General features: G+C 43.5%; 3 protein-coding genes across 22 annotated transcripts in view; 2 read left to right on the top strand and 1 right to left on the bottom strand.

The window, feature by feature from the left end:
- Window positions 1–7,427, top strand: part of pou2f1b (POU class 2 homeobox 1b) — a 37,902-nt gene extending 30,475 nt beyond the window's left edge. For all 14 annotated transcript variants that reach the window (XM_055877584.1, XM_055877596.1, XM_055877586.1 and 11 more), the window contains one exon: window positions 682–7,427. In XM_055877584.1, coding sequence (XP_055733559.1) covers window positions 682–956 — 275 coding nt within the window. In that variant the 3' untranslated portion in view covers window positions 957–7,427. The remainder of the gene's footprint in view (window positions 1–681) is intronic.
- LOC129820711 (high affinity immunoglobulin epsilon receptor subunit gamma-like) lies at window positions 7,412–20,076 on the bottom strand. 7 transcript variants are annotated; one of them, XM_055877599.1, is made up of 9 exons: window positions 19,338–19,544; window positions 17,543–17,615; window positions 17,358–17,441; window positions 9,096–9,190; window positions 8,614–8,658; window positions 8,457–8,501; window positions 8,311–8,346; window positions 8,110–8,169; window positions 7,412–7,773 (listed from the first exon to the last, which is right to left on the bottom strand). In XM_055877599.1, exons 1-9 carry the CDS (start codon window positions 19,533–19,535, stop codon window positions 7,708–7,710), a joined length of 702 nt encoding a protein of 233 aa, XP_055733574.1. In that variant the 5' UTR covers window positions 19,536–19,544; the 3' UTR covers window positions 7,412–7,707. The 7 variants fall into 7 exon arrangements, with proteins under 7 accessions (XP_055733574.1, XP_055733579.1, XP_055733577.1 ...); XM_055877604.1 differs by lacking the exons at window positions 9,096–9,190; window positions 19,338–19,544 and adding an exon at window positions 19,977–20,076; XM_055877602.1 differs by lacking the exon at window positions 9,096–9,190 and having other exon boundaries at window positions 19,338–19,425.
- Window positions 19,730–27,822, top strand: LOC129820710 (lysosome-associated membrane glycoprotein 1-like). Its single transcript, XM_055877597.1, has 6 exons — window positions 19,730–19,861; window positions 22,984–23,183; window positions 23,484–23,612; window positions 23,892–23,958; window positions 24,435–24,602; window positions 24,843–27,822. The coding sequence occupies exons 1-6, from the start codon at window positions 19,804–19,806 to the stop codon at window positions 24,980–24,982; spliced, it is 762 nt and encodes a 253-aa protein (XP_055733572.1). The 5' UTR covers window positions 19,730–19,803; the 3' UTR covers window positions 24,983–27,822.

Raw genomic sequence — 27,822 nt, forward strand, 5'->3', positions numbered from 1 at the left:
TTTTAAAGTGGCCTTTTATTGTCCCCAACTGTGTAATGATCATGCTGTTTAATCAGTTTCTTGATATGCCACACCTGTCAGGTGGATGGATTATCTTGGCAAATGAGAAATTATCATGAATAGGGATGTAAACAAATTTGTGCACAACATTTGAGAGAAAGAATGGAAAATATCTGGGATCTATTATTACAGTTCATGAAACATGGGCACAATACTTTATATGCTGTGTTTATACATTTGTTCAGTGTAGTTTTATACTGTTTGTCCAACATCAATATATTTAAGACTACCTTTATCATTGCTCTGAACCTTCCACTTATACACCTGTAGAACAATGGAGGCTGCTGAGGGGAGAGTGGCTCATAATGATGGCTGGGACGGAGCAAGTGAAATGGCATCAAACACCTGGAAACAATGTGTTTGATGTATTTGATACCATTCCACTGATTCCACTCCAGTCATTACCACAAGCTCGTTCTCCCCACCTGTATAACTAGTCTGTACCGGACACTGTCCTTCTAGTCTTCACCACACGTCACACCATCCTGTACAAGACGTAATGAGAACTCCCGCTAGCTACATTACCCTTCATATCCATCCACAGTTAGCTGTAACTCCACCAACTGAGGATGTCTAGATATCTAGGTAAACCCCTCTGTCCCTCCTCTCCTCCCCCTGCAGCTCTGGCATCAGGCGGCGCTCTCCCCATAACCTCGCTGGACGGGAGCGGTAACCTGCTGTTCGCCAACACCTCCGCCGGCAGCACCCCCAACCTGATGCAACCCCTCTTCCTGAACCCCCAGAACCTGTCCCTGCTCACCACCAACCCTGTCAACCTGGTGTCAGCCGGAGCTGCTGGGGGCGGGGCCCTGCAGGTCTCAGCTGACCACCAGGTCACCACGGCGACTGTACCAGTTCCCGCTTCTACCATCACCACTGCCTCCAGGACCCAGTGAAGCTGGAGGCCTCAAATGGAACCCTATGCCCTATTTAGTGCACTACTCTTGGTTAAATGTAGCGTACGATATGTCTGGCTCTGGCCATATTAGGGCACTATATGGGGGAATAGGGCTGTTGTTTGGGATTTGGCCTTAGACTAATGGCTCTACCCACCTGTTCCTCCTCTTCCTTCTCTCTGTCATCTGTCATTATTTAAATATTTTGCTGCCACCAAAAAGAAACCCTCTGTGAAGCGGGTTGGATTTTTTAATTTTTTAAAAAATGTTGGTATTTTTTTCATTCTCTCTTCCCTAGTACTCCAAAAATGATGTTTTTATCGTTGGACGCGGCGAGTCACACAGGAGGACTGGGGCGGCCATTTTATGAGGCATGATCATCTTGAACTCTATGGTTTGTGCTCCTTGTGTGACCCCTGACCAACGTCTTGGGAGAGTAAATAACAGAGAAGACCCACCTTTTCTACTCCGTCACCTTTTTCACAAGTAGAGATCTTTCTCTTCCCTGTTCAGAACTTCTTCTGAAGTACTTCTAACCAAAAATGTGTGATTTTACTTTTAAAATTTTTATTCTAACAAAAATGATTTACTACTAAGTTCACAATCTACATCATCACTAAAAGGGGGGTTTGTGCGTCTCCCCTGTCTAGGTTGAGTTTATTTAGTGTCAGAGGCTCTGTTGGAAAGGCCTCAGCACGAATATCAAAGTTTTATTTTCGAGGCGTTCTCGTTTTAGTTTGTTTTCTCTTGTTTTTATGTGAGTGAACATTTTCAGAACTTTACGTCTAACATTAAGTTTTGACTGCTATATATATATAATTGGTTTTATCGTGGTTATAAGGCTTTAGAAATCTCGTAATAATAAGTGGCTGATATAATGGTTATCGTTGCTTTAAGGAACAGGGTTAGCTGCGTGGTCTCTCTCTGGTCCTCTCTGTCTGGTAACACTGAGTTTGACATTTCGCAGTAGCCCAGTGGCCATGGAGCATTTGTAAATGGTAGTCTAGGTGCAGACCATAGACACTGATATAAGAAATGATAACGCTTAGAGCTTTAACCCGGGTTACATATGGACCCATGTCTGTGGGGTGTCGTGGTGGTGGTTGTGTGTTGTGGGGATCATGGCGGGGGGGTTCAGGGTTCACAGTTCAGAGGTCAGGCAGTATAGGGGCTAAGTGGTTTTCTTGTGACCTTTACAGCTCAGGCAAATACAGACGCCTCTGTTAGCTGTATGATACATGGAGTTCTGTGACTGAGTGTTCTCTGACGGTCTGTCTGTATGGTTGCCATGCCAACTGGATGACGTTGGTGTGCGGTAGATGGAGACGTTGTGTATTTTTGCTCGGATACTTTTCATTTTTTTAATGCCATTGTTTTTTTAATGCCACCAATGAACTGCAGTCTGCCTGTTTTGAAAGACAAACATTCTGTCACGTTTTTTAACATGTTTTATGGTCCATTATTTCTGCAGTCTTTCGACTGGCTTATTTCAAGATATACCAAAAATATTTGTTAAAACTAGTGCTGTTTATTGTCAGTGTAGCTTAGCCTAGTCCTAATATTTATGAGTACAAACTCTCTCTCTCTCTACACAACAGGAGATGAAAATGCAATATGTTGATGATCACTTTCCAAAGACAAACTTATTTTTAAATTTGACTATGGCTCTCCCTGCTCAGCTTTAAAGTAGCAGGGCAATAACCAAAAAGAAAGGTATGGGAAGACGGGAGGTCAGGTGTAGTGTCTCCCTGTATAAAGTTCATATATTTGAGGGGTGTTTAGGTTTGAATGGTAGTGGTTATATGATATCAATGGGTGCTTATCCTCAAGGCTCGGTCCCGTTTCTCTACATGTTTCCCCCTATGATGATATAGCAGACTGTCCTGATCCTTTCTAGACTGGCATATCCGCTTTGGCAACAGTTTGGACTGTAGTCAGGCTTTCAATAGTCGGGAAAGGGCTGTCCATTTGAGTTTTTCTACTAATCCTCAGCCATGAAATAAAAAGCTTGAACCAAAGTCGTTTTATCACTAGCTGCTGTGCCTGTGTGAGCCAGCAAGTGCTGTTCACACGTTCACTATCTTACATAATATTACTACTGACAAGTTTTCTCCTCTTAAACCCACCTGTGTGCATTCCCCACCTCTAACCCGCTTCTAAGGAACAAGGATATTTTAGCTTTAATGACCAGCTGCTTTAACTTAGAATGGAGGCAAACGTTCTGCGTGTTTTCTTCTAGCTTTGTGACCATATCCTGTTAGCAGGTCTTGGTTTCCTGTGGTTGAAGCCTTCTCTCCTTCCCCTCAATGTCCAACTAGCTTTACTACGGGGAGCTCATCCACTGGCAGCACCAGTAAAGACGTTTACCTGTAACCAAGCAGCATAGTCTCTGTGCTGCCCTTATCGAACTGCCCCTTTTCGTAACAACAACACCACACAACAATAGTGTCGTTCTATCGGCCCTAACATAACCAGATTAATGACTGCCTAGTTTGAAAGCAGAGAATTCGCTCCATGCTGTTCAGTTTTTATGTGCTCCTTTTTCACCCGTGAATTACTTTGACTAAATACCTCAGCAGCACATAAACATTAGGTTCTCTAAGAAATCTGACACCCGCTGAATATTGTAGAATGTACAAGAACTGTAATGGCTGAATTGTACAAGATGGCAAAAAAGAGTCATCGTTATCTCAAACTAGGACAAACTACTACTGCTATTTTCTAGTACTACTACTTATGGGTATTTCCAGGTTTTAACAGTTTAACATTATTTTGTGATCCTTCTTGCCAAAGCAAAGCGAAAGCCTTTCTCTCTGCGGCTGGGTTGATTTCTCCATGCTGCTCACTTGGCTGGTGTTCTGTCCGAATGGGACTTGTCGTTCTATTTGTAGTCCTGTTTGTAGTCACTCACCAGTCGTGAAGTGCGGTAGCTAGGTGAACCAGTGTCCATTGGCACCATTGGAAGTTAATGAAATATTTATCTGCGGAACGACTAAAGGATAAGAGAAAAAAAGCTTTTTTTTCTCTTCTTAATTCTATACATATATATACACAACACATGTAAGATATTCATATTTTATATTTGAACTAGTATGTTATCAAGACTGAATGTAGTGTTTTGTCATGCTTATATTCAAAAGACAATTTTTTTTAAAATTATTAATCATAGCAATTTTGAAAAACTTTCAAGACCAAAAACTTAGACCGCGCCCCCTTGGTGCATGAATCGCAGACACCTGTAGCCATCACGTGTGGTCTGTTGAGTGGGAGGGGCTTGCTCTGGTGCTCCTATTGGACAGTCTCTGTTTGTGCTGTTGCTAGGGAAACGAACTCTGAAGCGCCTAATCTTAATCTTTCATTGTCTTTTTTGTCTGTGTGTTTGGTTTACTATGGACTTGATTTGCTGTGCTGTTTTTAACAATCGTTATCATTTTTTAAAATTACGTTTGCCTTTAATTGTTTTGTATAGCACGAGAGGGCAAGATCACTGGCTTCCTTAGTTTGACAAAATATGAAAATTATAATTTACACCTTATTGTTATTTAGAAGACAAAAGCATTGTAGCATATGTTTGTGTGAGAGTAATCTAGTGAGAGAGGCTGCCTCCTCGCTATCTTTTGTGTTTAGCTAGCCTACTCAGTGCATAGTTATTGGGCTTGTGCTGTTCTGGCACAGTTATGTTGCTACCTATGACTTTAGGGGTGACTCATGCAGGTGGGAATACCTGTAGGAAAAGCTTTACTAATAACTGACCTCCAGCAGAGGTGTGTGTGTGTGTGTGTGTGTGTGTGTGTGTGTGTGTGTGTGTGTGTGTGTGTGTGTGTGTGTGTGTGTGTGTGTGTGTGTGTGTGTGTGTGTGTGTGTGTGTGAGAGAGAGAAGGGAGAGCTGACTGCAGACCACAACGGTGCATTTGTTCTCAGCTGACAGATAAAGTATAATGATAAGAGCATTGAAGGAAGATGGGAATATGGAACAGTAACTAAAGTGTCTCAGTGATCCATTGCCTGTGATGGAGGCTGATACAGGATCTTTGTTGGTATGCGATGGTGCACCAGTGAATCCTCTGGTTTGCTATATTTAATTATAACCTGTTGTGATGGCTCAGTGGATCCTTCAAACATACAGGATCTTTGTGCGTTAGTGGGGATCCCCTTTGATATAGTTTTATTGTGTTTGGTGCAGTTGTGGTTTTGGATGTCTCTCTCAGGTTTGTCTGATGCTCTAGAAGTGGTTCTGTGTTGATGTATGTGGCGCAGTGGTTCTGTGTGGTGGGTGTAAAGGTTTTGTAAAGGGAGAGGGCAGCGAGACACCAGGAAGTCTGGGGTAACTAGCTTGGTTAAGGGAGCTGCTGTATACCTCATTTCTATCTCGAGACTGAGTGAAACTTGCTTTAATCTACTTTAGTAAAGAAAAATATTAAACTTAAGAAAAAAAACATGAACACCAAAACCACATGGTCCTATCAGAGAAGCTCACAAATGTCTGTTTTAAGAGTACAGAGTGTCATGACAGCTGCTGCCACTGGGGGGAGACAGGACACACTCCAGCACTCAAGAATGTCTGCTTCTCTTAATTTTTTAGACGAAGAGCATCATCATCATCATCATCGCTCACGCTAAACACACAGCGACGTCTCACACTTCCACCTCCTATTATAATGCTGAAAGTATACTCACATTTCAGTTTTTAGTAGTATGTACTTGATTTATCCCACTCCTATTCTGTTTTCTATGATTTGACAATCCTATCCTTTTTATATTCTTATTTAGATTGTAAATGTAGATGTTGGTGTGTGTCTACTCACCTGGTGGCACGCTGCCTCGCTGCACTCTCTTTCCTGTGGTAATGTTAACCAAAGACTTCCAAAGTGATTGTATATGGACTACACCATCTCTCACCCCTCTCCGCCTCATCATCCCACGAGAAAAGACATGCAGCTGTGCTCACACACATTCTTCCCTGAGCACCTGTAATGACGATACGCCTGTATGGCAGAGCTGTGTGTGTGTGTGCGCGCCGCCGACACAACAGGCACCTGTAGCAGGGCCTGTGCGTGAGGATAGGTAGAGTTTGGAGGGGCAAAGTGAGGTTCTCTGATAGACAGATCAATTATCCAATCCGGTGATGTTTGTTAATACACATTGAGGGTGCATCCTGTGCACGCTGTAAAGGCTCAGGAGTCACTGTTTCTGTCCCTCTGTCTGTCTGTCTCCGGGACTGTTGCTAGGACACACCTTTTCCGTCTCAAAGACTGTCACAAAAATACACTGTTTCTGCTTCTTGGATACAGTGCGTCTGTCTGGCTCCCTATCTGTGTATTGTAGTTGCCAGGATACATTGTCTCTAGGATACAAATTCTCTGCTTCTTTCTCTCTGTCTCACCACTGTTTTCTTTCTTTCTCTGTGTCTCTCTCTTGCTTCTCTCTCCCGCTGTGACACTATGCATTGGCTAAGCTCTTTGGTCAATGGAGTCCCAGGGAAACATTGTATGCTGCTTTATTCCAAGCGGGGGAGTTGTAGGATCTCACAAGCGCTATCCCAAAGCAAAAAATATCCCAAAAATTTAATGTTTGACAAACGCAGATACCAAAGATAACTCTCTCTGTCCTGTCACACTCTCTCTCTCTCTTCCTCTCACCCTGCAGCTTGTGTATTAAGAGATAACCCAGCACTGGCTTTAGCCCTAGCCCCAGTAATTCCAAAGCTTAGATGTATATTTTGGTATATTTCTGAGAAATCTAAATGGGAAAAAAGTCTGTTTTTAAACAACAATCTTGTCTGTTTGGTGTATCGATCTTTTTCTGTCACAGCATGGAACTAATTGCAGAATTGTCTTACTCTTGGTAGATTAAAGATATATAGTATTTTTGTATGTTTTGGGGTGTGTAAAAAACATTCTGTGTGTGATTATATCAGTTAACACGGCCCAAGTGTCCATGGTTTAAAAAAAAAACAAGCAGAAAAAATACAATAAAAACAAAAGGTCAACTTGTAAATATTACTTCTGTTTGTGGATTTTTGAGGAATGCATTCTGTAAAATCATTGATAATTGTCCCTCTGTAAACCAAGCTTGGGCTAAACTAAAGGAATGTGTCCCCTTTATCTTCTGACTAGTTTTTCCTCTGAATACTCCCTGTCTGTCACTCTAGAACTCTGGGAGCCATGCTGTCGTTGTGACGCGCGGTTCCACTGTTACACCATGGACTAGAACACTGCTCACTGTTGCCACGGGGACACATGCCTCATATCCGACTAAGAACCCCCCCCCAGACATGGTGGTTGGCAGCATATAGAACATTAAGTATGTGAATCAGGATACATGGTAGATTTGATGCATTTGTCTGCTGTATTTTTGTTTTAGTTTTTTATATATATATATATATATAAAGATAATCTTTTACTGTAACTGTACAGTTCTCTTTTGTTGTAAACGTCATTAAACCATTTTCCAAGTGTTTTAACATTGGAACGTTCCAGTCTTTTATTACGGTCATAATGTTGACATTACCACACAGCCATAGATGGACTTAACAAATGACATGATAATACACATTGACATGCACACTTTTCTGCTGAGTTGTAATATGTAATAACAGGCCAGGGAGGTTGAGCTCAGGGGTAGAAGACTGCTATGCACATTGAAGTCGGAAAATAATCTAGAAAGTACTCTTCAGAGATTGGATCAGTGCAGGGCAGAGCTGCAAGTGGAATCGACTGCTGCCTCCGTGCCCAGGGCTGACTGGGTCAGATCAGTGTGGTGGGGCAGTGGTCCGGGTCTTTGCACTGAGAGACTGGGGGGCTTGGGCCTTCTTGTTCTTTTTGCGAGCATGTGAGGAGAGAACCCACAGGAAGAAAGTGTAGGTAGGTTAATATCCTTTAGAGTTATTCTACAGACGGGTAACATTTCACATTGAGTTGCCTTAGTTTTGTCTTCCTTTACTCATGTAAGTTTAATAGCAGCGTTATGACACCCTGATGACTATCCACACTCTACGGAGTGGATATTTCCATCTCTCAAATGTATATAAATAACCTATGCATACACTACCCTGACTATTTCAATCTTCTATGTCACATGTTGATACATAGTTGAGATGGAACATGACATTTAGGAAATAACTGTCCATGTGAGTGATCTGATGGACTCTTACCTTCCCCGTGGACATGATCACCTGGTAGTCATCATTCCCATCATCTTTTATCTGGAGGGCCTAGAGAACAAAATACAAGTTCAATATGAAGGCTTGTGGAAGTGGATGAACCTATCCAAAACACTGGCTGCATTCAGGGTCTCAGTGTTCTGCAACGTCTCAGCACGCTAATAAACTTGTGGTATAAAGAGAAGTCTTTACCTGGTACGTGTCGTCACTAGCTTCCTGTTTGCGCTTCTGAGACGGACAAACATAAACACATTAGCAAGACTGTGCGGATCACGAATATCTGTACACGGAATTAGAACAAGGCCTCTCTCACACACCAGCCATAATAGTTCACTCACCCGTCTAGTAGCTGCAGACTGTTGGTCGTCAGCATTAGCACCTGGCTGGAGTTCCGTAAAAAAAACATATATTCAGAATGCCAGTACCACGTCATGTCCATGATGCCACTCACACACTCACACACTTGAAAGGTATGGGACGTTTTAGGGAACTCACTGCATGTGTGGGATCCTCTTTGGGTTCAGGTGAAGACTTGCACCACTACAGACAAAGACAGATAGAGATGAGGGAGAGCGATGATGAGAGAGGGGACAGCAGAGATAATGAGAGCGAGATAATGAAAGCTATGATGAGAGAGGGGAAAGCAGAGATAATGAGAGATATGAGAGATACAATGAGGGAGGGAAAAGCAGAGCGATTAAGGAGAGAGATGAGAAAGAGATGAGAGCGAGATAATGAGAGAGGGGAAAGCAGAGACAGAGAGATACTGAGAGAGATATGAGAGAGGGGAAACCAGAGACAGAATAGATAATGACACTCTTCTATATCCATGTACAGTATCTATAATACATCCTCTCACAGTGTTTAATTGTACGGGAACATGCCTCTGTAATTACCTGTGTACAAACTCACCCCCACTGTATACACATGAATAACTAGTACCCGACCAGTGGTAGACAGTCTGTATTGTGACCCACCTTGGCTCTGAAGAAGAGCAAGGTGGTGATGATGCAGTAGAAGAGCAAGATTCCATCCAGTATGTAGCAGATGGCTGGTTCAGTCATTGAAGCCTCTACAGGCCACACAGAAGACCAAGAACCATTAAAATACAGACAGGGCACACAGACGAGCACAGAGCCAGTCATTAAAACACAAGACGAGTGCAGAGGAAGAGGGGGGTAAAATATATAATTCTAAACTAGGTGGCTCGAGCACTGAATGCTGATTGGCTAATAACCGTGGTATATCAGACCGTATACCACGGGTATGACAAAACATTTATTTTTACTGCTCTAATTACATTGGTAACCAGTTTATAATATCAATAAGGCAACTCAGGGGTTTGTGGTACATGGCCAATTTACCACGGCTAAGGGCTGTATCCAGGCACTCCGCGTTGCATCGTGTGTAAGAACAGCCCTTAGCCTGTTGTAAATCGGCCATATACCACACCCCTCGTGCCTTATTGCTGAAGTAAACACAGTCAGTTGAACAGGTGCATGGATAATGAACTAGAAGAACAGGTGCATGGATAATGAACTAGAAGAACAGGTGCATGGATAATGAACTAGAAGAACAGGTGCATGGATAATGAACTAGAAGAACAGGTGCATGGATAATGAACTAGAAGAACAGGTGCATGGATAATGAACTAGAAGAGCAGGTGCATGGATAATGAACTAGAAGAACAGGTGCATGGATAATGAACTAGAAGAACAGGTGCATGGATAATGAACTAGAAGAACAGGTGCATGGATGATGAACTAGAAGAGCAGGTGCATGGATAATGAACTAGAAGAACAGGTGCATGGATAATGAACTAGAAGAGCAGGTGCATGGATCATGAACTAGAAGAACAGGTGCATGGATAATGAACTAGAAGAACAGGTGCATGGATCATGAACTAGAAGAACAGGTGCATGGATAATGAACTAGAAGAACAGGTGCACGGATAATGAACTAGAAGAACAGGTGCATGGATCATGAACTAGAAGAACAGGTGCATGGATAATGAACTAGAAGAACAGGTGCATGGATAATGAACTAGAAGAGCAGGTGCATGGATAATGAACTAGAAGAACAGGTGCATGGATAATGAACTAGAAGAACAGGTGCATGGATAATGAACTAGAAGAGCAGGTGCATGGATAATGAACTAGAAGAACAGGTGCATGGATAATGAACTAGAAGGGATAATAGGGTAGTACTGAGCACAGGGCTATACCCTTACACAGGTGGACATTTTAGTAGAGTACTCTAAAGTAAGAAACAGACACCCTATCATCGCAAAGACAAAACGACCCTGTAGATAACTGTCTTCCTGTCAGCGCTCTCTCTCTATCTCTCTCCCCCTCTCTCCCTCTGTGGTTTGTGTCTGTGGCACTCAGTATGTAGTTCAGTGGTTTCTACAGACGCTGTGTTGTGACAAATTGAGCCTTTGGTGGTGTAACTGATTGGGGGGGGGGGGGGGGGGGCATTTAGTTGTGCCCAGCTGGTGATCATCTACACATCTGCATCAAGGACAAATTCACTATTGAGTCCACACACTACTCAGGAGCAACATTGTCTCAGAATAATCACTCACCACTTCCACTTCAGTTCTCATTCACCAACAGGTGTTACTGTCTCTCATCTGTCTGTGACTCTCTGTCTTTCTGGTAACGTTGAAATGAACAAAGCTTTCATGTTCTACACAGACGCAAAAATAGATGTGTAGAAACGTAGCCACTCAATCACAAACACGAACAGGTAGCACACACCAATAGAGCTCCTGGAACCTTCTCTCTCTCCTGACCAGGGAGAGGACACTTTTCATACCCAGGGCAGAGCGCCTCTGGGTCACAGGAGGTTGGTGATGGGAGAACGGCTCATAATAATGGATGGAATGGAGTGGATGGATGGAATGGTATCAAACACTTGGAAACCATGGAAACTGTGCATTTGATGTGTTTGATACCATTCCATTCAGTAGTGGTGTGGGGTAAAATCACTGGGGAAGCTAAGCCAGAAAAAAGGTGTGAGGGAAAATTGTATTGTCTGAAGAGACAGCCTTGAATTGTACACAGCATCTCCTCTCACTCTATCTTGGTTCGTGCCATTATAATCATTGGCCAGTAAGGAGAATTAAGTAAAACCACAAGTCCAAATCCCTATCTCCATCCATGGCTAATTTAGGAAAGGGACAATTTTAGCTAGCTAGCTAACTACTGGAGAACAACAACACAACATGAGTTTCTGTTAGTGACGTATGCTCTTGATGCGATGTGATTGGAGTGAAGACAAATCCAAACGGGCTTCCCTTGACACTTTTTTTGGTGCACCAGGATCATTCACAGTTGAGCTTTTTTTTATCAAGGGAGGCCAAATGCTCACTGTCTTCCCTTGCCCTCAATGATACGGGCGGCAACGATGTCATAATATTTTAGACCAGACAGCATCAGATATATGGCCTACACATACAGAGACAGAGGGGCGCTGTTTTGCTCGCTCGGATGCCTTCTCTGGTGAGATACATTCAGCCTCTTGTGAATTTAAATACTTTTTGGGGTAGCCTGGCTTCCCTTGGCATCCATGAACAAACACACACCACTGATTCTATTTATTCCGTTCCAGTCATTACTATGTGCCCGTCCTCCCAAATTAAGGTGCCACCAGCCGCCTGTGCTCTGGGTCGGAAACGAGGTGAAGGCGGTGATGGTGGGAGAGTAAAAGTCTAGGGCGTTGGACAGAAAATAATGCACTGTAGTACAGGAAACGTACTATCTTGCCACACTAAAAAGTACAGAAGTCAAAACTTTCTAACCAAACAGACACTTTAACGAACTTTAACGAAACATTGCCCTAACCTTAACCCTGACACTAAATTCAGGTCAAACACCTCCGTTTTGATGGTATCGCCATTTCTGTCCATTCCACCATGGCTAGTACGTGACTCCCATGGTACAGCTGGATTGGTACTTACCTGCATAAGACACAAGCTTCAGCATCACCACAACACCTGTCCTCCATGGAGCAGTCATTCTCCCTTTTTTCCTCTCTTTCCCTCTGAGGAAACAAGTGATGATCTCTCTCTTTCTGTCCTGGGGTGAATGATGGCGGTGGCTCTAGAGGGCTCTCTTGGTTAATCTCTTTCTAGCCCTCCCTCCCTCTCTTTCGCTCTCTTGCACACTCTCTCTCTCTCTCTCTCTATCGCTGATGACAGGAAGTGGCTGCACTGACACAAATATCTCTGCCCCCTCTCTCTCTTTCCGTCATTCTCTCCATCTCTCAAAGCATCCTCTTCCTTCCTAAGCATATCTACTTGTCTTTGTGTTTCTCGGTTTTCCCGTCTCTTTATCTCAGTGTCACTTCCTTGCTCAAACCATCATTCTCTGACAGGTAGCCTAGCGGTTAAGAGCGTTGAGCCAATAACTGAAAGGTTGCTGGTTTGAATCCTGAAGCCAACTAGGTGGAAAAATCTGTCTGTGCTCTTGAGCAAGGCACTTAACCCTAATTGCGCCTGTAAGTTGCTCTGGATAAGAGAGTCTAATAAAAGACTAAAATGTAAATGTGTCTATCCCCTTATCTCTTAGGATTTGTTTATCCAGAGTGTAGGTTCACTAGGCTGTCTCTCCATTTGTTACAGTTGTCATGCTTTAACAACAGACTGTCTATGAATCTAAAATCAGAGACGATAAATTACAAAGGCCATGGTCTCTGCTCTTTTACGGTGTCATGAGTCATTTTCTAAAGAAATGGTATGCTTCCTCCAGCAATAGTAAAGAAGAAGGTAAGCATTACTGTGCTTATTGGCACAACCTGATGGTTAGACCTGCAGGAGCCTCGATTTGGCTCATGTTGTTACAGCCCACAGGTCACGTCAGAAAGAGGCGTAATCTCCCCCACCACGGCAAAGTGCCAGCTCCAGTATTGTGGACAGTGAGCAAGGATATCAAATTATCATCACGTTTCAAAGCTATGGTTCAGAATAACTTGGAACTCTCTAGGGTGTACCATTGACATCAACAGGTAACATTATCTTAGTAGTTAAATGCATCTTTACTCATCTGGAGCTCATCTTTCTACAATGAGTTTCCAAGTCTGACATTTCTCAGTTTCCAAGTTGCCTATATGTTATGGTGGTTGTGGTGTAATGATGCCCTTCTGAAATGCCCCATTACCACAAGACAACGTCATCTTGACCTTGGACTCTGGTAAGCCAAGCTATCCTATCCTTTGTATGACCGGAGAATTTCCTCATCCCTGTTTTTAAATATTATTGACCAAAATGGAGGTTTGTGGACTCGTTAATAGGCTTAATTAAGGTGAAGGAGGGGGTAAATAGCATGGGGACGAAAAAGCCTTTTGACATCCCTGTGTGAAATGCCCCCCTGGCATCATCTGATTATGGTGGATTGCTACTGGTCTGAATGATGAGGGAAAATGCTCTTCAAATGTGACATGATGATAGTGAAGAGAGAGAGAGAAAGAGAAAGAGAAAGAGAAAGAGAAAGAGAGAGAGAGAGAGAGAGAGAGAGAGAGAGAGAGAGAGAGAGAGAGAGAGAGAGAGATGAAGTAGACCTGGGCATACACCTGCTTTCAAAACGAGTAAGATGTTATTTGTTCTTTACTTTTTGTATATCGAAAAAACTGTATCATTGTTATTACAACGAGGCTACCTCCTCGACCAAAAATACCAAATACAGAATGTGCCACTTGTAATCTTCAGTGCAACATTGTATCCAACTTTACTTTAACTCCACCGCTGTTATCTTAATATACACTGCTCAAAAAAATAAAGGGAACACTAAAATAACACATCCTAGATCTGAATGAATGAAATATTCTTATTTAATACTTTTTTCTTTACATAGTTGAATGTGCTGACAACAAAATCACACAAAAACTATCAATGGAAATCAAATTTATCAACCCATGGAGGTCTGGATTTGGAGTCACACACAAAATTAAAGTGGAAAACCACACTACAGGCTGATCCAACTTTGATGTAATGTCCTTAAAACAAGTCAAAATGAGGCTCAGTAGTCTGTGTGGCCTCCACGCGCCTGTATGACCTCCTTACAACGCCTGGGCATGCTCCTGATGAGGTGGCGGATGGTCTCCTGAGGGATCTCCTCCCAGACCTGGACTAAAGCATCCGCCAACTCCTGGACAGTCTGTGGTGCAACGTGGCGTTGGTGGATGGAGCGAGACATGATGTCCCAGATGTGCTCAATTGGATTCAGGTCTGGCGAACGGGCGGACCAGTCCATAGCATCAATTCCTTCCTCTTGCAGGAACTGCTGACACACTCCAGCCACATGAGGTCTAGCATTGTCTTGCATTAGGAAGAACCCAGGGCCAACCGCACCAGCATATGGTCTCACAAGGGGTCTGAGGATCTCATCTCGGTACCTAATGGCAGTCAGGCTACCTCTGGCGAGCACATGGTGGGCTGTGCGGCCCCCCACAGAAATGCAACCCCACACCATGACTGACCCACCGCCAAACCGGTCATGCTGGAGGATGTTGCAGGCAGCAGAACGTTCTCCACGGCGTCTCCAGACTCTGTCACGTCTGTCACATGTGCGTGTGAACCTGCTTTCATCTGTGAAGAGCACAGGGCGCCAGTGGCGAATTTGCCAATCTTGGTGTTCTCTGGCAAATGCCAAACGTCCTGCACGGTGTTGGGCTGTAAGCACAACCCCCACCTGTGGACGTCGGGCCCTCATACCACCCTCATGGAGTCTGTTTCTGACCGTTTGAGCAGACACATGCACATTTGTGGCCTGCTGGAGGTCATTTTGCAAGGCTCTGGCAGTGCTCCTCTTTGCACAAAGGCGGAGGTAGCGGTCCTGCTGCTGGGTTGTTGCCCTCCTACGGCCTCCTCCACGTCTCCTGATGTACTGGCCTGTCTCCTGGTGGCGCCTCCATGCTCTGGACACTACGCTGACAGACACAGCAAACCTTCTTGCCACAGCTCGCATTGATGTGCCATCCTGGATGAGCTGCACTACCTGAGTCACTTGTGTGGGTTGTAGACTCCGTCTCATGCTACCACTAGAGTGAAAGCACCGCCAGCATTCAAAAGTGACCAAAACATCAGCCAGGAAGCATAGGAACTGAGAAGTGGTCTGTGGTCACCACCTGCAGAACCACTCCTTTATTGGGGGTGTCTTGCTAATTGCCTATAATTTCCACCTTTTGTCTATTCAATTTGCACAACGGCATGTGAAATTTATTGTCAATCAGTGTTGCTTCCTAAGTGGACAGTTTGATGTCACAGAAGTGTGATTGACTTGGAGTTACATTGTGTTGTTTAAGTGTTCCCTTTATTTTTTGGAGCAGTGTATATATATATATATTAATATATATATACATACACAGTTGAAGTCGGAAGTTTACATACACCTTAGCCAAATACAATTAAACTCAGTTTTTCACAATTCCTGACATTTAATCCTAGTAACAATTCCCTGTCTTAGGTCAGTTAGGATCACCACTTACTTTAAGAATGTGAAATGTCAGAATAATAGTAGAGAGAATGATTTATTTCAGATTTTATTTCTTTCATCACATTCCCAGTGGGTCAGAAGTTTACATACACTCAATTAGTATTTGGTAGCATTGCCTTTAAATTGTTTAACTTGGGTCAAACGTTTTGGGTAGCCTTCCACAAGCGTCCCACAATAAGTTGGGTGAATTTTGGCCCATTCCTCCTGACAGAGCTGGTGTAACTGAGTTAGGTTTGTAGGCCTCCTTGCTCGCACACGCTTTTTCAGTTCTGCCCATCAATTCTCTTTGGAAGTATGCTTGGGGTCATTGTCCATTTGGAAGACCCATTTGCGACCAAGCTTTAATTTCCTGACTGATGTCTTGAGATGTTGCTTCAATATATCCACATAATTTACCTCCTTCATGATACCATCTATTTTGTGAAGTGCACCAGTCCCTCCTGCAGCAAAGCCCCCACCACAACATGATGCTGCCACCCCCGTGTTTCAGGGTTGGGATGGTGTTCTTCGGCTTGCAAGCCTCCCCTTTTTTCTTCCAAACATAACGATGATTATTATGGCCAAACAGTTCTATTTTATTTCATGAGACCAGAGGACATTTCTGCAAAAAGTACAATCTTTGTCCCCATGTGCAGTTGCAAACAGTAGTCTGGCTTTTTTATGGTGGTTTTGGAGCAGTGGCTTCTTCCTTGCTGAGCGGCCTTTCGGGTTATGTCGATATAGGACTCGTTTTATTGTGGATAGAGATACTTTTGTACCTGTTTCCTCCAGCATCTTCACAATGTCCCTTGCTGTTGTTCTGGGATTGATTTGCACTTTTCGCATTAAAGTACATTCATCTCTAGGAGACAGAATGCATCTCCTTCATGAGCGGCATGACGGCTGCGTGGTCACATTGTGTTCATACTTGCGTACTACTGTTTGTACAGATGAACGTGATACCTTCAGGCATTTGGAAATTGCTCACAAGGATGAACCAGACTTGTGGAGGTCTACAATTTGTTTTCTGAGGTCTTGGCTGATTTCTTTTGATTTTCCCATGATGTCAAGCTAAGAGGCACTGCGTTTGAAGGTAGGCCTTGAAATACATCCACAGGTACACCTCCAATTGACTCAAATTATGTCAATTAGCCTATCAGAAGCTTCTAAAGCCAGCCCTATAATCTCAATGTAATGTAATCTCAAAATAATTTTCTGGAATTTTCCAAGCTGTTTAAAGGCACAGTCAACTTAGTGTATGTAAACTTTTGACCCACTGGAATTGTGATACAGTGAATTATAAGTGAATTAATCTGTCTGTAAACAGTTAAGCAATAAGGCACAAAGGGGTGTGGTATATGGCCAATATACCACGGCTAAGGGATGTTCTTATTAACGACGCAACGCGGAGTGCCTGGATACAGCCCTTAGCCATGGTATATTAGCCATATACCCAGGGGCGAAAATCTGATATCAACTTTGGAGGGGACAATTACATGAAATTTTCTCAAGAGCAATTCCTGAGGGGGACACCAAAAGTAGTGCTGTAACACATAGCCTACGTTGTAGAAAATTTCATGTAATTGTCCCCTCCAAAGTTGATATCAGATTTTCGCCCTGGGTAATAATTCACAATCTTAGTTCAGTCACCAGTTTAAGTTGAGAGTGGGGGTATCCATGGCATTTTCCAATTATGTCCCTATTTTACAACTTTAAAAAATTGAGAACCTTTCATAATGTTGCCAAACAAAGACTCAACAAACTTACCTGAGACTCCCTGTCTCTGCCAGTCTGTCCCTGCCCAGCTGTCCCCAACTCTGCTGTCTGTGTGCCATCTGATGCCTGCTCTGCCTAATGACATCATTGTGAAACATTTCCATTAGCATTTCACTTCTTTCTTATGAACATTTTATCAACTAGTCTTTGAGATATTAGGCTACTAGGGTTCTTACTTTGCGTTTTGGTGTACTGAAAAATACTCTGATGTCCATCTTTTTTCTGCCATTTTTCTACCTGGCTGGCTGGCTACACACACACACACACACACACACACACACACACACACACACACACACACACACACACACACACACACACACACACAGTATGTAGGTTATTTACAGTAGGAGATGGGCTTCTATCATCTTATCTTCTATCATTCTATATGGGCTTCAATCTAAAAGGTAACTAGCAAATGTGAAACGGATTGCAGTGACAAGAGTTGACAGCTGTATGAGTTCACCATTTACACAACATATGCTGCAACCTTTGTTAGGATTTATGTTTATGCACTATAGCCCGCTAGCATATTGTTTGAAGATGAATATTGTTTTGTTACACACACACAAACAATACAGATGTGTGTGTGTAAAGACTGACCAACATAGAGTGACAGGCCATAAAAGCTGTGGTCAATCTGGTGCATATCTCTAGGCCAACCAGGGAGGTCAGGGCACTGGACAATACCAAATAAGGGACTGTTTGAGTGTAGACTCGGGGGAGACACAAGACGAATCTCATCTACCCAACAACCAGATGCGGACAGAGGAGAGCACTAAGGGACTTGGACAAGTCCAAGTGCCAGCGTAGGCTGAGCAAAGTTTAAACCGCGCTCAGCCTCTACTATGATAGGCCAACGGACGAGTTGGAACTAAAGCTGTCATAGTATAAGAACTGCTATTTGAGTACATTCCACAGTTCCCTGTTTTACCCTGCGCGGTGATACAGCGAACCCGTATATACGAAAATTGCATTTGCCATTTATTGTTTGCGTTAATTAAACATAATTAAAGACAGTTAACAGACCTTGCTTTTATTTATCCTGATACCGGATTTGTTACACGCAGCGTTCACACCTTTCGTAATTTTAATATAGTTTGTTTCATATTGGCTGGCTTCCCAACAATAGCTGAATTTGCAAAGCTAGCGAGCACCAATTCCGTTTCTGTGGTGTTTGCTATAATCTTTGCTACCTGGTTAAATAAAGGTGAAATAAAATTAAAATAAAAAAGTTCACTAGCGACAATTTAGTTTTTGCAACGAGACCATTAAATATATTTAAGACAATGGTAGAAGAGTGTAGTTCTGTTCAGTTTGGACTTCAGTTTATCGCTAACCTTATCACAGGGACTTTGAAGCACTCCAGCTGCATGCTGATCTTGGAATAAACTGACGATAGCAAAGATTCCATCTTTGACGACACCACATACATGGAATAGGTACTAGCTAGCTTGATGGCTAATGTTTGCTTTAGTTTGCGTGCTAGCTCTGCAAATTCAGCTAGTGTGTGTGTGAACCCGGCCAACATATATAAAAATAAAAATAAACATTGCTATGGCCGATTGATTAGATAAACCTCACGTCAGTTACGTTTATTGAGTGCCTTTCACACAGTAGATACGGTCTTTTACCTTGCCAGCTAAGGAACTGGCAGTGGATGAAACCATTGTGAGGAAAAGGGCGGGGTCGCAATCTTTTGAAACTTAAAAACGCGCTATTAAGTGTCTATAATCAGCATAAGTGCTTTCATTGCGTATTATTAATATTATTGAAATTACATAGTTATGTTTACAGTGATATATTGGGGGGACAAATCATATTTTTTCCAGGATGGGGGGGTCGTGTCTCCCCCGTCTCCTCTGGGATTTCCGCCTATGCGATATACCACAAACCCCCGAGGTGCCTGATTTCTATTATAAACTGGTTACCAACGTAATTAGAGCAGTAAAAATAAATGTTTTGCCATACCCGTTGTATACGTATGGCTGTCAGCCAATCGGTATTCAGTGCTCGAACCACCCAGTTTATAATTAATGTTAATGTGCTGGTATCTGTAGCCCCACAGCTGTTCAACGTCAACGAATCCCCACTCATGTGATTATTCTGGGCGGTACTTAAACTCTTGATCACATGACCGTTGTCACTTCTTCCTGGTGCAGAAGTCATTCGTGCTATGTGACGATCCAGACACTCAACGAAGACCAATTTAATCAGCACCAACTAAACCAAAATGAGAAAAGAACACTGAAGGAAAAGGGCACATTTCCGAAGATTTGTTTCGTGAGGATTCTAGCTTGCGGCAGCAGAGAGAGTACGAGCCGTGAGCTTGCGTTGTTGCTAGTAAAGCTCGCTTACTGTCCTTCGTTCCTATCGCTGGACCGTGTGCATGTTGTTGTGATTCGCCCCTTGCCTTGGCAAACAACTTAACAGAAATATGACACAACAACATAGCCGCAAGCAACCTTTGTCCATTGCAATCATCGCGCTTTTAGGTGAGTATGTTGATGCTGGATGGACGCAGTAAATACACCATACATATAGAAATAGAAGCTCATACACCATAATTCGGTAGTCAACCTATTTTTACCTTGCATGATGGTTATTTACCTTGCATGATGGTTAAACATGGTTCTACGTTTTCCAGATGACTTGCATTTCTGCCTTAGATTATGTATTACAGATCGATGCGAGACCAGACCGAGTTGTTTTTAGATCGATCGGTAGGTCAAGGGGTGCAGGTGGGCTGTTGTGCAATGGGACCTTCACGTGATATCAAAAGCGCTGTGCCTAGTGTTAAAAAAGACAACGGGCTATGTTTTTTTCATTTATTGATGACATTGCACTCATTTGTTTTGTTTACACTCTCTGCTTGTTTCTTGGCAATTAACCTTTGTAGCTTTGGGTTAGAAGCTGGTGGTCATGTACTGAGTAGCTCAAGGCTTAACCAAAGGCCAGCAGATGGTGCTATTGAGTCGTTTCATTTTACCGTACAAAGGGAATCCATGCAGCTGGCTATACAGTCGTATCCCTCATTGATGGGTTCATACCTAAAACATTTTCCATCCAGGCTGCGAATGCGTTGATTTCCTCAACTTGATTTAAAGTCGAAGGTGAAAATGAAAGTATGCCTGTTCTCTTTATGGAACACCCTTTTCACCACCATGTTAGATTAGTCGAAGGTATTTTCCAAGAGTGGGAAAAACCAAGCACTGCCTGATGCCTGGGTGGGCATGGAAGCAAGTGCATCCATAACTACCAGGACCAGCACACTGCATGAAACCAAAACATAAATAGCGACACACAATGATCCTGCACCCACCCTCACCTCTGATTTGGAGGACTTCAAACATTTTACACTGTACATTTGTGTATATAATTATTCCAACACTCATCAATTCTACCCTTCAGACTTCCACAGATCAACTCATCTTTCCCAATAAAACATCATTCTACCATGTCCTCTCCCAATACATCCCTCCATTCTCCCATGGTGTTTCACGAGGGACTTGAACCTCCCCATCTGCAACACTTCTGCCGAAATTGCCTCAGAAGATAAACATTTTACCCAAGAGCACAATGATATTTCCTATTGACTGCCTGTGGTCCTTCAACTCCCCCAGTAATACAATTTGCAGGTGTAACTGACCCTGATAATACGGCATAATAACCATTACTGGACCTGACTCCAAAAACAAGCCACTGATGGACAGTACCAGAAGGGATCCTCTATTGATTCTGTTTCCGTAGGGCAAAGTCTGCACCGATCTGACTTGAATACCCCATCAACGGAGCATTCTTTTTGTAGTGAGAATTTTAAATAAAAGCTTAAATTGAAAAGGAATTGATGCGTCAATTGTTTAGGATATCAGTCTGCTGTTAGCGGAGTTGCCAACAACCGGCTACATCCGTTTTTTAGGAATACAGCTAATTCAACTTAGCTACCTTTTCTGATAAACCGTCTGTGGGAACTCGCTTAGGTGTTTATTTGACACTTTCTACGTTAGGTTACCCTTGGTCTGAACACTGTATACAATGTCAGGAAGTAGTATTAGCCACCATATCGTAGTGGTGGAAAATGGTGTTTCGAAAGTATGCATATCCCACCCACCTTCTTGCCATTGAATCAAGTTAAGGAGGAAATCGACGCCTTTCCAGCCTGAATGGAGAATGTGTTATGCACGACCCGGTCCACAATCATTTTACTACACCCGCAATAACATCTGCTGTGTATGTGACCAAAAACATTTGATTTGAAGGGAAACGAGTGTATAGCCAGTTGCATGGATTCCCTTTGGATGGTAAGATGAAGTGACTCCATAGCACCATCTGCCGGCCTTTGGGCTAGGCCAAGGCAAGCTATTACATATCGATCACATTTGCACAGCCTGTCTTTGTAATATTCTCTTTGTAGGACAAACTGGGCCTAAATGTAGCCTAAATGTCAAGATATCAGGGAAAGTGATAGTCAAACAGATAAGAGCGACCAGGAGGCGTGAACAGATCAATGATACAGGGGAACTGAGTGTGTGACAAACCCTGACAAATGCTGTTAAAATGCCGTGGTTTAAACATGACGATATATTATCAACTTTAATTGTCCTCAGAGTTGCTGAATATTTGACATTTCAGGTTTTCTCATATTCATACACTTTGGATCCAAATCAAATTGTATGTCACCGCCAAATACTACGGGTGTAGACTTTATCATGAAATGCTTGCTCTTTCCTGATGGAAAAGATGCCGTCATGCTCTCTTTAAGACTGTCCGGGTGTGTGTGGAGCATGCTAAGTTCTTAGTGATGTGGATGCCAAGGAAGCTCTCGACCCGCTCCACTACAGCCCCATGGATGGGCGTGCTGTCCCCTTTCACCTGTAGTCCACGATCAGCTCCTTGGTTTTTCTAACTTTGAGGGAGAGATTGTTGTCCTGGCACCACACTGCCAAGTGTCTGACCTCCTTGTAGGCTGTCTCATCGCTGTCGTTGATCAGGCCTACCACCGTTGTTTCGTCAAAGCAAGGCGCTCACTAGTATTTTTAATCTGCACAGACAGGTAAGCCATATCAGCTGAAGACGATGTAATTGACATCAGTAGTGGCGAAGCCACGTGAGACTAGTATTGTAGAAATGAGCCAAGTAGCAGACCTGCTTCATTCCAATGGTTATTTTGTGGTGTGACACATTAAAGCTTTTGGAATGTAAGTGGACTGCCACATCAATGGAATCAGCAGTTTAAAAAAAATGTTTTTTTTGTTTGTTGGCACAATCCAGTCTGCCACCATATAAAAGGAATTGGCAACAACATTACTCAAGTTACTGACCTACTCAGTGGTTGCATCCTATAGTCTCAAATGGCTCATCCGCTCTAGCTCTTCTCCTTCATCTGCACTTAACTAATATCTTATCTAACCCACATGATGGGTGAAAGCAACATTACGGTGGTGAATGCATACGGAGGTTGCTTATCAACTTCTTCTTTCACGTCTGTGCAGATACAGGAAAGGAGGTGAGGAGAGGAGGTCTCTTAAAGACTATTGAGAAGACTTTACCAGCCGCCAGCTAAGGATCAAACAGTGCTGTCTGTCTATCCAACTGTGGTTGTCTTATGTCATTACAGCGGCCACGTTGCATCAGAGCTTTGCTGCCACTGACGCCCCGCCCACGGCTGCCTCTCAAACCACGTCTCCGCCTCCTGCACCCCCGGGTCGGCCCGAGAGAGGCAACTACACTGTAACCAACGGCAATGGGACCGCCTGTCTGATGGCCCGCATGGGACTGCAGCTCAATGTCCGCTTCAGCTCTGCCTCTCTCAATAAGGTACACACACACAGACTTGCACATACTTTGAAGCCCAGCACCTCTCACACGGTCTTGTTTTACCAACCTTGTGGGAGGACACAATTAATTTTCATTCAAAATCCTATTTTTCTTAACCCCTAAACTGAACCTTTAACCCTAAACCCCCTAGGAATAGCCACTTTTCCTTTGTGGGGACTGGCAAAATGTCCTCAGTTGGTCAAATGTTTGTTCACTATTCTTGTAGAGACTTCTGGTCCCTACAATTATAGTTAAATATGTCCACACACTGCCCTGTGTCTTGTTGTCCTGCGTGTGCAGACTGTGCTGGATGTGGTGAACCTGCAGCCCAATGTGACTAAGAGCTCAGGGTCATGTGACTCGGACAGCGCCACCCTACTGCTGAAGGCTGACGAGGAGACAACCAGCCTCACCCTCGTCTTCTCCCTGGTCAGAACTCTCATTTGACCTTTTTGTTTCTCTTTACTTTTCTGTGTCTGCCACTTGGTGCTCTCTCTCGCTCTTTATTTCTTCTTGCATCCATCAATACATTAGTACATGCAGTAAGGTTTTCTTCTGTATCTGTAGTAGAAGGCTTTTGGCACTTACACCTGACTGCCACAAGATGGAGCCTCATGAACAAGCTGAGGACAGGCACTCGTGAACTATTGTTCCAGTCATGTGTGTGGTGTAGATACTGTGGGGTCACTGGTTCTCTTGTGTCTGCAGAATGCCACGTCCAGTAAGTACCACCTCAGTGGAGTGACTCTGTCGGCAGCCTGGCCGGACATGCGTGGTGAGTCCGGATCCAACAATCACTAGATCATCTAGTGAATAGTACATGCATATAATTAATCTGTCTATCCTCTTACAACCCCAATCTTCAGTGTTGAAACCCCTATAATCCTCCTTTGCCACACTCTTCCATCCCCGTCATTACTGTAACGTCTTTTTCCATCCTTTATCCTGTTTCACATCCCAACTATTACCTCCCCCTGAGCTGACAAGGTAAAAATCTGTGGTTCTGCCCCTGAGCAAGTCAGTTAACCCACTGTTCCCCGGGCGCCGATAACATGGATGTCGATTTAAGGCAGCCCCCTCACCTCTCTGATTCAGAGGAGTTGGGTTACATGCGGAAGACATATTTCAGTTGACTGCATTCAGTTGTACAACTGACTGTATCCCCCTTTCCCTCGATCTTCCCTTTCTTACCCCACCCATAACCTCCCTCCTTCCCACCATTATCTCTCACTCTCCCTGTCGTCCCTCCAGTGCACTTCTCAGCCAGTAACAGTAGTCTGGACTACCTGCGTGGTACCCTGGGGCGTAGTTACATGTGTCGTGAGGAGCAGACTCTGGCTGTGACTGTGAACTTCTCTCTCAACACCTTCCAGCTGCAGGTGCAGCCCTTCGGCATCACCGGGGACCAGTTTGGAGCAGGTACTGTGGGTTACCACTTCATGTGGTACTATTTCAGTATGGGACTGTGGGTTGCCATTCAATGTTTCAGGAGAGGATTGTGATCCACATTTCTGAGATTGGAATAATAGATTCTGGTGATTATCATTCCATCACTATTATATATTTTTTTAGATGTCTTGTTTTTCTCCACTTTCCCTCGCCTGCACTTCGGTCTCTATAATTCCCCCTATCTCACTGCCTCTGTCTCTCCCTCTCCAGCGGAGGAGTGTCAGCTGGATGAGGATAACATGTTGATCCCCATCATCGTGGGCGCTGCGCTTGCTGGCCTGGTCCTCGTCGTTCTCGTGGCCTACCTCATCGGCAGGAAGAGGAGCCACGCTGGCTATCAGACCATCTAAAATCACTTCCTGTCAACTGAACCCCCCCCCCCCCCCCCCCAATAGCCAGAGAGCGCAAGCCCGCCTCATCTCACCCTCCAGCTACTGACATCACCTGGATTGGCTGAACCTCACTGCGACCCTTAAACTGAACTTCCTTATCCCCATTCAGTTGGTCTCATCTTAGAAGCCTTGCTGCCCCATCCTCCCCTCTGAACTCTCTCACTAGCTCCACGTTGGGTATCCATGGGGTTGATATGCGCTTTCAGGACTGAACTGCTCCTTTGTATGAAAAAAAAAAAAAGTGGGAATCTGCTGAGTGATTTGTATTTACATAACGAAACACTCTTGACAGTAGAGCTTTTCACGGATCCACCTATACCCGAGACCTGATCCAGAATTCAAAATAATGTCACGAGTTGAATCTGAACTGATTATCACGGGTAGGCCTACATGTAACTTTAATTTACTTGTCTGGAAGAGCCCGTACAGATCCAAACGCGACTGCTACAGTAGAGAGAAATGTAGTAATTTATGCTGCTGCTCTAGCATTTCACGAGAGTGGCGTTTGTTGTTGGCTTTGATAACTTATGATTGGCCACAATAGGCTAGTCATAGAGCCTTCCTGTGTGGCAAAAGTTATGAGATATATAATTAAAAGTTAAAGGAGAAGGATGGGCTACAACGACCATAGTCTGAATGGCGTAAGTGTAAGATGAGAAAGCGTATGCACTGCAGCCTCAGTTAGCCTAGCTCGCTAATATTAGCTAGCTTAATTAGCTTCTCCCGGTTTGATGCAGTCAAGCCTGATACTACGTAATCGTATTTGATAAATCATTTAGCTATGGCAGCTATTAATCTACTATAGCACGAGTCGGCTTGGTTGGTTGCTGTCTCATCTCTCCCTCACTCGCTCACAGTACGGCCCCTCCCCCACCTGCTGGAGCGGCTCCAGTTAAAGTAGCTTTAAAGAAAAAAAAAAATCTGTTGCTTCCCTCACTCGGATCTGACCAGGTCTATACGGAACGGGTCTTGCTGTCTCTGGGTCCGTTCGGGAATGCATCTCTGACTAAAAAATTCAACATTTATTTATACATATCGGGTTCGATTAGGGAAAGCCCAGGTCCATTTTGGAACAGGTCCAGCTTTTTGGACCTGTGAAGACCTCTACTTGAGACACCATCACTCAACATGGCGGGGGGTGGGGTGGAGTTCTCATATAACCATATGCTGAATAATAATCCACACTCTGCTATTTGTAGCCTAGGGTCTCATCATGCTTACATTTTACTGGTGTTTGACAGGAATTCTGAGGGATTGTTTGTGTACAACCATTGCTGCTGCCGTTTAATGGCTACTTCTCTGTTTTGGTTGGTGGCCATTTTGTCAGTCACATCATAATAGGAGGCCGTTGTTACTCCTGTGTAAAGGGAATATTATGACTGTCGCTGGCTGCTCCAACCAAACTTGTTGCTTAAGGTTTTCAACGTCATTAAACATAATGAAGTTTTAACTCTGAATATAATATGGAGTTGATGGAAGTTGCCCCCTAACCCAAGTTCGATGGTCAGATATTTTTGCATTCACCTAATGGTTAAGGCTATGATTTGGGGCTGGGAAATCTGATCCTAGATCTGTGGTCAGGGGGTAAGCTGGGTACCAGCGGCAGTTTTTTGAGAATGGTGTTTCTTAATCCATCTCTTAGGGGTCCCCTAGTTGGACATTTTTGTGCACCTTCTTGGGTTCCTCTTGGACTGGTTTGAGGAACAAGGGTAAAGGTAATTTGATGGTGAAGCAGTTGAGGTCTGCATACCACCGTTTTATAGTTACATTTATTAAACGGCGCTTCATGGTCAATACGACATCTGCATTGGCTGTGCAGCATTTACGGTGATACGGCCTCTGCAGAAGTCAGGGCATTCGTACTTGTTGTGCTTCATGGAGCAAAGCAGAGCTGTTAAGGAAGTGATGCTATACGGAGCCCTCCGCATTGTTACAACATTTGAGAGGCATGGTCATGTGGTACGGAGCTTGATTTGGCCTCTGCATGCTTCAAAAGGCTCCACAATTGGTTCACACCCTCCATACGAAGCCTCTGATCACATTTGCTGACTAAGCATAAATTGGCTTTAAGATGGGGTGATATTTTTTTTTTTCTTCTTGGGTGGTTGTACTGATGGTACGTCCAGTGATACACTAAGGGGATGGTTGTTACAGTTGAATTTTATGGTGCTTACAAATGGCTAACACTAACTCAAAATGCACCTATGTATCTTGGAACACTTTAGTGAATAGTCACATTTATTAGGTGGTTTTCTCAAGTTAGAATTCAAGATATTAGTTTAAATTATTCTGTTGGAGTTACTGTCAAAAGAACAGCACCATTTTAGGGAGGACATAATTTCTCCACTCCAAAATAATGTTAAGCCAAATGGAATCTGTGCCTCCCCACTTACAAGAAGGATGGGATCTATGCTAATGTTCTAGAGTTACTCGCACTCTAATCTGTCTCAATGACACCCTATTCCCCATGTAGTGCATATCTTAGTTGGGTGTCATTTGAGTCATAGCCTTTTGTCTCTACACGGCGTTACCACAGAACAATGAGACATATTTCACCGGATGTATAAATGGCTGTGGTCTATCTTGGTTTAGTTATAAAGATCTTTGGCGTCTTTCTTAGATTTTGCCTTGCCTGTTGAATGATCAGAGGATGCATTATTTGGAGTAATGAAACTGCATTTTTGTTCCACCCCTCATCTAGAAGTGTTATTATCCATAGGTAGTGATTTAATATGGCTTTACGAATGTTTTAATTGTTTTAAGTGTAGTGGTCAATAAAATATAAGCTGAAGGAATGA

The sequence above is a fragment of the Salvelinus fontinalis genome, chromosome 23 (assembly GCF_029448725.1).
Source record: "Salvelinus fontinalis isolate EN_2023a chromosome 23, ASM2944872v1, whole genome shotgun sequence".
NCBI lineage: Eukaryota > Metazoa > Chordata > Actinopteri > Salmoniformes > Salmonidae > Salvelinus > Salvelinus fontinalis.